Here is a 13,251-nt window from a genome sequence, read left to right on the forward strand (position 1 = left end):
GTCTCACAGCTGCAAAATGCTTACAGAGAAGTGTAGAAATTCAGACACATGAAGACTAGAGGTAGAAACACGATGTAAATTTAAAAAGAAGAAAAAAGGACGGGAAGAGAGGACATGAGGGAGAAAGGAAAGAAGACAAGAGACACTTGCTCATCCTTGAGGGAATTCATGATTTAATTCTGGAAAAGACAGGCAGAATCAATGATAACTTAAGGTAGACTAGGCCCCATTATATAGTATGCTAGGTAGGAATAAATATGCCCAGGAACATGAGAAAAACAGATTAATTCTATTCCTGAGGAACGGTGAAAGCTAAGTGGACACAGACTCTAGGCAGTATCATTTCTGACATGCCTCAATCCAACCATAAAGCAAGGAAGGGCCAAGGAAATATGTGAATTGCAAATTCATATGTGGATATCCTAGGGCCATTGCAATTCAGAGCAATACCAGGCTTCTAATAATAATTTACATCTTGTAAGCAATCAGATGAGAACTCTTTAATTTTCCCATCATCAAAGCTATATATGTGAACATCAGTTTCTACCTATCTGCCTATCAAAAAGGATGAAAAATCCCTTCTCTTAGGCCAGTGTCTCCATCAGTATTCAGGATCACCACCCCTCTCACTTTTTCAGGGACCTGAGTCCAGCAATTACCAACTTCATGGCACATTATCAACTTGGCCATCACCACTGAATTATTCCCATCAGCAAATAGATATGCATTAGTACTGTCCATCTAATATTCCCCTCCACTCCTGTTTCTCTGCTCCTCAGTCAAAATTTCTTAGAAGTATGTCTGTACAGTCTCTGCCTTATTGGCTCTCATTGTGTCTTCAATCTACTTCAACTGTGCTTCTGTCTCTGCTGCTTACTGAACTAGCAGCCATCACCGTAAACCAAAGGACATCATCTTGCTAAATATAATGGTCAATTTCTAAATATAATGGTCAATTTCATGTCCTCCTTTTCCTCGTTCGTTCAGTAGTAAGCGACAGTCCATCACTCCTCTCTCCTGAGATGCCATCTTCTAGGCTTCTCTGCTACACCCTCCCCAGGACCAGAGCCTCAGGTATTCACCTATACTCTCCCCTCAGGTCATCTCATTCAATATGAGAGATTAAAAAAGTATAACTATACATTTACACAACGGAATATTACTTGGCTGTAAAAAGAAAGAAATCTTACCTTTTGTGACAGCATGAATGGACCGGAAGACTACTATGCTAAGTGAAATAAGTCAGGGAAAGGCAAGTACTATATGATTTCAGTTATATGTGGATTCTAATGAATGAAATAAACTAACAAAACAGAAACAGAGTCATAGATACAGAGAACAGACTTACAGCTGTTAGAGGGGAGGTGGTTTGGGGGGCGCTGGGTGAAAAAGGTGAAGGGATTAGGCAAAAACAAACAAACAAAAAACCCCTTATACAGATCAATAGTATAGTGACTACCAGAGGGAAAGGGGGTTTGGAGGGTGTACACAAGGACATAGAAGGATCAATGGTGATGGAAGGAGACTTGACTTGGGGTGGTGAACACGGAGTAAAATACACAGATGATATATTATAGAATTATACACCTGAAACCTACATAATTTTATTAACCGATGTCACCCCAATAAATTTCCTAAAAATTAAAAAAGTTCTGAAAAAGAAAATGACTTCTTCCCTGAGCTCAAGATGCATATCCACCTTCCTACTTCATAGCTACCTTCATATTGAAAACCCCACTCCCAGTAAATGCTCCCCTCACTCCAGCATCCCATTAAAATGCACTACTAGCATCTGTAGTGTTGCTGAAAGTAACACAGAAGCTATTCCAAATTCCTCTTTCTTTTACTTATACCACATCCAGCCCATCACCAAGTTGTGTTGAATCTACTTCCGAAATATCTCCCAAATCTGTCCATCACCTGCATCTTCATCACCACCAATGTTAAAACAATTGAACAAGGAAGCCATCAGACTGAAGCACCTCAAATGCCTACATAAGCAAACTCTTAAAAGTGAACAATAAGACACATTTTTCTAAAAGAACAGGCAAAAAATTTGAACAGACATTTCTCCACAGAAAATATACCAATGGCACAACAAAAATGCCCAACGTCATTAGTCATTAGGGAAATGCAAATCAAAATCACGAGATATCACTTCCCACCCTGGATGATGGCTATCATAAAAAAAAGAAAACAATGTGTGTTAACAAGGATGAGGAGAAACCGGCACCCTTATTCACTGCTGGTGGGATTCTAAAATGGTACAGACACTTTGGAAAACTGTTAGGATGCTTCTCAAAATGCTAAACAGGATTATCAGAGGACCCAGTGGTTCCAATACTAGATAAATTTCCTGGAGAAATGAAAACTTGTGCATTCACGTTCATTGCAGCATTATACTTAGTAGCCAAAAGGTGGGAACCACCCAAATATCCATAAAATGATGAATGGGTAAACAAAGTATAACAGATCCATATAATCAAATCTCATTTGGCAATAAAAAGTACTATTTATATATGCTACAAATGAAGGAACCTTGAAAACATTAAGTTAAAGAAGCCAATTACAAATGACATTTTGTACGATTTCATTTTCAAGTGTCCAGAATAAGCAAATCTATAGAGAAAAAAGTACATTCATGATTGCCAGAAGTTTGAGTCTGTCTTTGCCCCTGTTTCCCTCTCCCTCCCTCTTCCTCTGTGTGTGTGCGTGTGGGCACACACTGAAATAAAGCATGACAGCTAAAATAAATGGGGCAAAGAATGACTGCTGAGATAAATGGGGTTTCTTGGTTTCTCTTTGGAGGGAATTCAAAAGTTCTATAATCAGATAGTAGTGATAGTTGCACAACTCTGTGAATATGATAAAAACCAGTGAATTGTATACTTTCAAAGGGTAAACACTGTGATATGTGAATTATTTCAATAAGACTGTTATTTTTTTAAAAATCTGAAGACACTAATAAGGTTAATCTTTCTGGACCCCAATTAATTTGCAAATACGCCACATTTTCAATGAACATTTATTCTATTTTTGTCAAATAACAGGGATATCAAGATGAATAACATGATCCTCCACCCTCAGGGAGTTTCCAGGTTGGCAGAGGACATGCTCCACAAAGCCTGCCAAGCATGTGCAGAACACTGTACTCGGGATGGAGAGCATTCGAAACGAAGGGCACACAGTATATTTGTTAAAATAAAAATAGCTCCGAATTACTGGTCAGAGAATAAACAGTTTTTACATACTACGCATATGCAGGGAGATTAGCAATCTTGGAGCTACAATCATCACACCAACCATCGCTAATCGGGAGCCAGTTTCCTGACATCTGCAGCCCAAATCAGAATACAGTGTGTTCTTTCTCCCTTTGTCTTCCTTCCCCTCGTCTCTATTCCGTATCCTGCTGACTTGTGATAATTAGGTAAAAAAGTGACTGGTTCTGACTGACACCAGACAGCTAGGGGATGGGGTAAGCCCAGTGTTTTCTGACATGCTTCCTCCGTAAGGTGCCCATGTAGAGACAGCAGCCGACCTACTTCTGTATTCTCATTGCCTGCCACGTAGTAGTAGGTGTTTACTGAATAAAAAAATATCACCACTGCACAGACATTATATAAAGCAGTCTCTGAACACACCAACACCATTCTCATTCTCTCCCTTCTCAGTATTTCACCTTTTTACTCTGTGACACATATAAATAAATCTGACAAATGAATAGATGTCTAATTATTTAACTTCATTTTGGGAGTGGACAGAAGAAAAGAGGAAAGGATGAGCACATGGTACCATTTCAATTCTTATACATTAACATGTCTTTTCCTAAATGAGTTAAAGGCTGTGCATAAAATGCACTTGCTTGTAAAAGGAAGAAAGCTGCTGTGTTGGAAGCACCTCGATACCATTTAGCTGAACCTGTTTAAAATTCAAAATCTATTCGTATATCTCTATGTTTAGATTAACTCTGGGGTCTTGGGCAAATCATTTAACCTTAATAAGTCTCAGATTCCTCCTTTCTAAAACTGAAATAATAATACCTAATCTGTCTCTCAGGATCGTTATAGAGTTAAATGGGAAAAAGTGTGAAACGTTGCTATGAATGATCAAAAGCATCATCAGCATAATCACTGCTATTTATACGCAGCTTGCACACACTCAAGGCTCATACAATTTACTCAGCAAGCAACCACTGAGACCGTATTGGTGTCTCTCCTATTAAGTATCATGTAATATTTTTCCAGAAAATAAAATGACCTTGCTGGTCCCTTACTGAGAGTGTAACCCAATCACTTAGTATTCTGAAATCTAAAACAAATATGAAGAGGCTTCCTAAATTCTCAGGTCCTGGTAATGTAATTCCTTGATAAATTGAAGCTCAAATAAGGAAACTATCAAATAAGTGTTTGTAAAAGTTCTATGGAAATCCATGAATGGTACACTTTAATTGTTTAGTGCATCACAATATCAACTACCATTTTAAAGTTACCTTCTTGGTAATAAAAACTACCTACCTTTTCAGCACAGGCTCGTATCACCTCCTAAAAGAAACACAGTAAAGAAATATTAATAATTTCATCTTAATAAAATATCAACTCTTCAACAGTCAGATGTTAATATTTTAATAACCAAAATCTACATTTGGTAGAGTTTCTTTATTACCCTGCAGTTACACCATATTGTTTCCAGTAAGATGAAAGAAAAAACCAAACCTCTAAGTTGAAGACTCACTGACACATTCTGGGTAACTCTAACTCGCCAAAACGAAATGCACTGGTAAGCGAGATTTCTGGGAGGCCCACATGCAACCACCTCGGGAAAAATGTGTCTCCTCGGTAAACTTGGCGCAAACACTAAAATTCTGTACCAGAACACTAATGTGCCTAAAAGACATATCCTGAAGTAAATGAAGTATAATAATTATCCCCATAAGAAAGTGCCATCAATATAATTCCCATATTAATATATTTCAAAATAAATCTAATACTAACACCACTGAGTGGTAAAGTGTATGACCAGTTCTGAAGGAGCTACAGAAAGGAATTGCCTACAATTCGTGGAGCAAGACCAAGAAAAGATCCCTTTTGAAAAAGAAACTGGTAAACAATCAACATATACTAGATGATTTCAAAATCAGCTACTGAGGCAAAAAAAAGTACTCAAGTCAATTAACGCGGGCCAGCATATGTCATCAGCCTAGTACAGAACTACAGAAAAATAACAATTAATGTGGAGCCTAGGGGAAAAAAGAGAACTGAAAAGAGGAACATGAATGTTTTTATCCAGAAACTTCTAAGGGCCAGATACTAAGTCTAAAGAAAAGTAGCCCAGTCACTAAAAGGAGACAGCAAACTGACTGTGGATACGGGATTCCGACTGCGGGGACTGCATTTCAGCTCCAAGGCTCACCATCTGTGTGACCCTGGCAACACTGTTTTATCTCTGTCAGCCTCAACTTTGTCTTCTGTAAAATGGGGTAACACTAGCACCCACATTATAAGATGGGTTTGAGGATTACTACAATGAATATATAGAGTACTTAGCGCACTCTCCAAAATTCATTGAGTCAGTTATTGTTCACCATTAAGTACACGATGTTAGTTATAATCAATCATTTTAAGGTGAAATCTCCTGTGATGTAAAGAAAATCAACATTTTCCAAAATAGGCATACAACATTTTAAAATCCATCTAACCCTTATTTCTATGACTCTGCTTAACCTTCAACGCTGTGGTCACTGACTTGGGTTTCTGGTTAATTTTAAAAAGGGGGAGTGGTCTTGAGTGTTCAGGCAGCTGGTCTCTCAATGTAGTTCATCACAGGTTTAGTTTAAAACTGGTTAAAAAAATGGTCAAGCTATCAAAGAAGGAAGGAAAAGGGTTAGTGTTATATTAAGTGCCAGACACTGGGTGCAAAGGTAAGGACACAGCAAAGCACAACCCTGCACAGTCCTTATCTTGAAGGAGTTTAGGGCCAATTCTGACTAAAAGAACTATTACGGTCAAAGAGCATGAATATTTTTAAGGAAGTTTAATTTTCTCACTATATTTTACCACTTATTTTTTATTTTAACTTTTTTTCTTTAATTTCTCTAGAGAGAGGGGAAGGGAGAGAGAAAAGAGAGGGAGAGAAACATCAATATGAGAGAGAAACATCGAATCAGTTGCCTCTTGCACATGCCCAGACCGGCAAACCCCCAGGCACGTTCCCGGACTGGGAATCAAACCGGCTACCTTTGGCTTTGCAGGACGACACCCAACCAGCTGAAAGATATCAGCCAGGGCTAACTACTTATCTTTGAGAAAGATCTGATAGTCTTTTATCATCAACAGAATAACACATTAATTTTAACCAAGCATCCTTCTCCTCATAGTCATTATCTATTTTCCAATTTTATGGGCAATACCTGGTTTCTGGGGACTTCTTTTCTTAGTAGTGAGATAGAACTTTTGAATATGTTTATGACACATTCACATCTACTCTTTTGGGAGGTACATATTTCTTTTATACAGTTCCTTATTGAAGTCTTTTCTCTTTACTGTTTAGTTTTTGCATACTAAGGTTATTTCTTTAAAATATTTTATGTATATATTTTATCAGGTTGGTCCTGGAGTGTTGGTGTGTGTGATATGTATATATATATGTACACATACACACACTAATATTTTTTGACAAAGAAACAGGTCCTGGGCTAGTCTTTAGAGATATCAAGTCAGGAAAGCATGACAGAGTATCCTAAATTCAGTCTGTTTATTGAAGCTTCTGATTTTCGAGCAAGTACTAGAAAGGAACTATTAAGTATAAGAAAGCGTAGCGTTAACTAACTTCATTCAATTAGTATTTATTGGCATAACAATGTAAAATAGGATAGGAATGGTTTTCAAAATTCCAACTTTTCAAGTGCATAAAAGAAACATACTGTGACAGAGTCGAGTCTTTGTTTCACTTGCTGCATCTTCACTGAAGAGTCCTCAGTGTGGACATAGTCGTCAATCTGAAAAGAGCCTTGTTGAGGCGGTTTAGGAGGGGTGCATAAAGGATCTCTACTTTGGTGTATTCCGGGGAACGGAAATGTTCCATTGTAGTGTTTGAACGTTTCAGCCTCCTGCTGGGCAACTGGAAAAGATGAATCCATATTAGTTCAAAGCATTATAGAAAAAGTATAATGAAATAATTAAGCCACAAAACTGTAGCATTAAATAAATGATAAGAAACTGCATGATACATTTCAAATGCTGAGTAATAAGAAGACACCATGACTGGTAAAATGTGAAATTATTAAGGACTCTAAAACCATAAAGAGGAAAATATAATAATTTCACAGATAATTTCATACTAGACAGTATTATAATTGAGTCTGCAAGGCCATGCATATCTTGGTCTGGCAAATATAACAAATTGAGTGGGAGCCTAAACTGAATATATGTGGATAGAAAAAATAATATAAAAAATCAAAGGCATAATACAAAATAATTAAAGAACATGCAAAAAATAAAAATAATTACACATGAATCCATCTCCCTAAAACAAAAAGGTGAAAACCATTTCTAAAGCCCTCCTAATCTTTCTACATACACCCATTTTATATAAGATATCATGGTATAAATGTAATTTAACATTTAAAAAAATTAAATGTAAGCACCCTTCATATTTACACAGCAATGTAATTTTCATTTTTAAAAGCTTTACAAGATCACATCTAATGAAGCACCATAATTTATTTATGCATTCTTCTATTATTAAATATTTACAGTATTTTCTACTTTCCCTCATTACAGATCACCTGTAAGTCCTTCATAATTTAATTTGTTTCTTACATGATTCTTTCTTGGGATTTAATTTCTAGAGTGGGACAGATGACTCAAAGGATGAGTGCTATTGATGACGACGAAGAAGACAAAGACACTGCCATCGGGCCATCGGAAATGCCCTTCACGGTTGTTAGGCTGCTTCGACCTGTACAGCCTCTCTGATCGCTTAAAATACGTGAATTTATAAAATTTTAAAATGTTTGTATATACAAAGGAAAAATATATAAAATGACCATTTAAAAGTTATTTCCTAATTGTTATTGGTCTATTCAGGTTTTTTGCTTCTTGATTCAGTTTTGGAAGATTATGTTTCTAGAAATTTGTCCATTTTGCCAGGTTGTCAAATTTCTTGGCATACAGTTTTCATAGTTATTTCTTACAATCCTTTGAATTTCTGTGGTACTGGTTGTCATTTCTCTTTTGTTTCTGATTTTATTTATTTGGGTCCTCTCTTTTTTTCTTGATGAGTCTGGTCAAAGGCTTGTCAATTTTGTTTATCATTTCAAAGCACCAGCTCCCAGATTTACTGATCCTTTGAATTGTTCTTTTATTCTCCATGTCATTTCATTCTGCCCTGATCTTGATTATTTCCTTCCTTCTAGTCACTCCAGGCTTTGTTTGTTGTTGTTCCTCCAGTTCTTGTAGATGCAGGGTTAGGCTGTTTATTTGAAATTTGTCTACCTTTTTAAACCTGTATTGCTATGAACTTCCCTCTCGGGACTGCCTTTGCTGTGTCTCATAGGTTTTGGGCTGCTGCATGTTCATTTTCATTTGTTTCCAGAAACTTTGTGATTTCTTCCTTGATCTCATCGTTAACTCATTCATTATTTAATAGCATGTTATTCAGTCTCTATGAATTTGAATGTTTTAAGTTTTTTCCTTGAAGTTGGTTTCTAGTTTCAAGTCACTGTGATCCGAGAAGATGCTTGACATGATTTCAGTTTTCTTGAGTTTGTTGAGGCTTGTTTTGTGACCTACATGTGGTCTATCTTTGAAAATGTTCCATGTGCACTTGAAAAGAAATTGTATTTTGCTTCTTTGGGGTGAAAGGTCCTGTACATATCAATTAAGTCCCTTTGATCTAGAGTGTTGTTCAATGCCACAACATTCTTGTTGATGCTTTGCTTGGAAGATCTATCTGTTGTTGACATGGGGTGCTAAAATCCCTTACTATAAATGTGTTGCTGTCAATATGTTTCTTGAAGTTCTCCAAAATTTTCCTTATATATTTGGTGCTTCTATCTTGGATGCATATATGTTTACAAGGGTTATATCTTCTTGATGGATTGTTCCCTTAAGTATTATATAGTGTCCTCCTTTATCTCTTTTTATGGCCTTTGTGTTGAAATCTATTTTGTCTGAAGTAAGTATTGCTACCTCAGCTTTTTTTTTTCAAGTCCGCTTGCTTGGAATATTTTTTTTTTACTTTCAGTCTGTGTAGATCTTTTGTTCTGAGGTCTGTCTCTTGCAAACAGAATATGTGTGGGTCATGTTTTCTTATCCACTCAGCTACCCTATGTCTTTTGATGGGAGCATTTAGTCAATTTACATTTAAGGTTATTACTGATAGGCACTTACACATCGCCATTTTTCTCTTTATTCTTGTGTTCCCCCCTCTCTCTCTTTCTTCATCTTCTCAAAGCAATCCCTTTACCATCTCTTGCAGTACTAGTTTGGTGAAGATATGTTCCTTTAGCCCTTTTTTTAATCTGAGAGGATTCTTATTTTGCCTTCCATTTTATTTTATTAAAATATTTTACTGAGTATGCTATTAGAGTTGTCCCATTGTTTTCTACCCCTTATTCCTCTCTTCCCTGAAACCACCCCCCAGCATTCCCCCACCTTAGTTCATGTCCATGGGTCGTACATATAAGTTCTGTGGCTTCTCCATTTCCCATACTATTCTTAGCCTCCCCCTGTCTATTTTGTACCTACAATTTATGTTTTTTATTTCCTGTACCTTTCCCCTCCTTCTACCCCCCCTCCTCCCTGCTGATAACCCTCCATATGATCAACATTTGTGATTCTTTTCCTGCTCTAGTTGTTTGCTTAGTTTTTTACATTCAGTTGTTGATAGTTGTGAGTTTGTTGACATTTTACTGTTCACAGTTGTGACCTTCTTCTGAAATGAGTCCCTCTAACATTTCATATAATAAGGGCTTGGTGATAATGAATTCCTTTAACTTGACCTTATCTGGAAAGTACTTTGTCTGCCCTTCCATTCTGAACAATAGCTTTGCTGGATAGAGTAACCTTGGATGTAGGTCCTTGCTTTTCATCATTTTGAATACTTCTTGCCAGCCCCTTCTTTCCTGCAAAGTGTCTTTTGAGAAATCAGTTGATAGTCTTCTGGGAACTCCTTTGCAGGTAACTATCTCCTTTTCTCTAGCTGCTTTTACGATTCTCTCTTTATCTTTAATCTTGGGTAATGTAATTATGATGTGTCTTAGAGTGTTCCTCCTTGGGTCCAACTTCTTGGGTCCAACTTCTTTGGGACTCTCTAAGCTCCCTGAAAGTCTATTTCCTTTGCCATACTAAGGAAGTTCTCCTTCATTATATTTTCAAATAAGTTTTCAATTTCTTATTCTTTCTCTTCTCCTTCTGGTACTCCTCTGATCCAAATGTTGGAATATTTAAAGTTGTCCCAGAGGTTCCTAAGCCTCTCCTCATTGTTTTGAATTCTTGTTTATTCATTCTGTTCCAACTGAATGTTTATCTCTTCCTTCCTTCCTTCCTTCCTTCCAATGATTTCCTCCAAATCATTGATAGGAGTCCCAGTTTCCTTCCCATCACTATTGGTTCCCTGTACATTTTCCTTTATTTCACTTTGCCTTCACTTCTTTATTTTGCAACCATATTCAACCATTTCTGTGAGCTTCCTGATGACCACTGTTTCGAACTCTGCATCTGATAGGTTGACTATCTCTTTATCACTTAGTTCTATTTTTGGAGCTTTGATCTGTTCTTTCACTTTAGCGATTTTTTTTTGTCTCAGCATGCCTATTACATAGTAATGGGTGGAGCCTTAGTTATTCACTAGGGCAGGGCAACCTGTGTCCCTTCATTGTGGCACTGTATGTAGAAGAGGGTCCAAGAGGGAACAATGGCACTTGCTTGGCTCTCAGCCAGCTTTCAGTCAGTTCCCCTTCTACCCACAAGCAAATTGTGCCCTTCTGGTGCTGATTCCCAGATGGATGGATTTTGTGTATGATCTAGAACCCTGTGGGTCTCTCCAACAAACTCTCTGTGAGGCTGGGAGTTTCTCCCACCACCACAACCCCACAGGTTTTTATAGCCAGAGGTTTTGAGGCTTTATTTCCCCATGCTGGAACCCTGGGTTGTGCAGTCTGTCTCACTCCCCAGTTGTTCCTCCCTGTTTATCTGCAAGCAAATGTTGGACTGCCCAGCCTGCCAGCTGCTGCCTTGCCATGAGTCCTCTCCATCCCAGCTGCCTGTCTCAGCCCCTCCTAGCTGCTGGATGAATTTCTTCTTTAACTCCTTGGTTGTCAAACTTCCATACAGTTTGATTTTCTGGCAGTTCTGGTTATTTTGTGTTTTTAAATTTGTTGTCTTTCTTTTGGTTGTGTGAGGAGGCAAAGTGTATCTACCTACACCTCCATCTTGGCCTGAAGTCCCTGCATTACATTTTAAATGAATCTTGCTGGGTAGAAATGAAACTATACCACCAACTTACACCATACACCAGAATAAACTCAAAATGGATAAAAACTTAAACATAAGCCTCAATACCATAAAAGTCCATAGACAGTAAAACTTCAGATAACCCATTGAGCAATATTTTAATGATAAATCCTACAGGGCAAGGGAAATAAAGGAAAGAATAAATAAATGGGACTACTTCAAATTAAAAAGCTTCTGCACGGCTAAAGAAAACATCATCAAAATAAAAAGGGAACCAACCACATGGGAAAACATATTTGCCAACAATACCTTGGAGAAGGGTTTTATCTTCAACATATATGAACAACTCATATGACTGAATAAACATGTGAAAGGAGCTCAACATCATTAGTCATTAAGGATAAGCAAATTAAAAGCACAAGGAAATAGCACTGTATACCTATTACAATGGCTAAAATTAAACAGACTGCCCATTTTGAATTTAGCAAGAATATGGAGATACTGAAATATTTATACACTACTGGTGGGAATGTTAAAAGGCATGACCACTTCAGAAAAGTATGGCACCTTCTTAAAAGGTAAACATACAACTACATTAGGATACAGGCCTTCTACTCTTAAAACTTTATTAAAGAGAAATGAAGGCATGTGTCCATACAAAGACTTGTACATGACTTGCACATTTGCAGCAGAGTTATTTGTGATAGGTAAATAATGGGTACAATCCAAATGCCCATAAACAGGTAAATATATAAACAAACTGATATATGCATACAATGAAACAATACCCAGAAAAAAGGTTGACCTACTATTGATAAACTCTAAGACACAGATGAATCTCAAAGTAATTATGAATGAAAAGAAGCCATATAAAAACATAGTACATGGTATGTACTGTTTCACTTATATACAATTCTAGAAAATACAAACTAATTCATAATGATGGCTCGGTGGAGGGGGGAGATAGGAAGAGATCAGAAAAGAACTTTTGGAGCTGATGAATATGTTGCTCATTGTCTGACTGAGGTGATCACGGTCTCACAGGTGTATCAATATGTCTGGACTTATCAGGGTATAATTTTAAATATATGAAAATGTATGCAGTTCATTGCATGCCAATCATACGGTGAAGAAGCTGCTCACTAAAGCAGCAAATGATAAACTAGTGATAAAATGGGTCGATATTCTTAATATGCAGAGTCCCCATAAAATCAATTTAAAATGGGTAACCCAACAGAAAAAATGGGCAAAGGATCATTACAGAAAATTCACAAAAGAGTTATATAACCCATTAAAAATATATTCAACCTCACTAATAATAACAGAAGGAATTAGTAAGAAAAATATGGAAATTGGAAAGTGATGCTTTTTTTTAAACATATTTAACTGACTCATTGTACCTGAAGATATTTTTTCCTAAGGAATAAATTCAATGAAGCAAGCCAGGCATTTACTAAAGTATTCTTTAAATCATTAAAAAAATATATAGCAGTAGAATTGTGTAACAACAGCTATTTAAATGAATTATGACATTCACTTAATGAAAGGAAATTCAACCACTAAAATGATGTATAAAAATATAATTATCAATGATGGAAAATTGCTCATAATGTATTATGAATTATAAGAAAAAATAGCTTATAAAACAATGTAATAAATATAATATACAAGAGGGTGACTTTTTAATTATTATTCTTTAGTTATCAACCTTGGTTTCACTAACCATGAATTTGAGACAGCACATGTGAAAAACTTTAGGTCTCTGTTCTCCATATTCACGTACTCATTCACTCACACA

General features: G+C 36.7%; 1 protein-coding gene across 1 annotated transcript in view; it reads right to left on the reverse strand.

The window, feature by feature from the left end:
* Positions 1-13,251, reverse strand: part of AHI1 (Abelson helper integration site 1) — a 188,783-nt gene that overhangs the window by 114,406 nt on the left and 61,126 nt on the right. The window contains exons 17-18 of the mRNA XM_045843567.1: positions 6,920-7,116; positions 4,515-4,541 (exon numbers count right to left, since the gene is read on the reverse strand). Of these exons, the coding sequence (XP_045699523.1) occupies positions 4,515-4,541; positions 6,920-7,116 (224 nt within the window). The remainder of the gene's footprint in view (positions 1-4,514; positions 4,542-6,919; positions 7,117-13,251) is intronic.

Source organism: Phyllostomus hastatus, unplaced genomic scaffold (genome assembly GCF_019186645.2).
Source record: "Phyllostomus hastatus isolate PE091 unplaced genomic scaffold, TTU_PhHast_1.1 phas_contig_40, whole genome shotgun sequence".
Classification (NCBI taxonomy): Eukaryota; Metazoa; Chordata; class Mammalia; order Chiroptera; family Phyllostomidae; genus Phyllostomus; species Phyllostomus hastatus.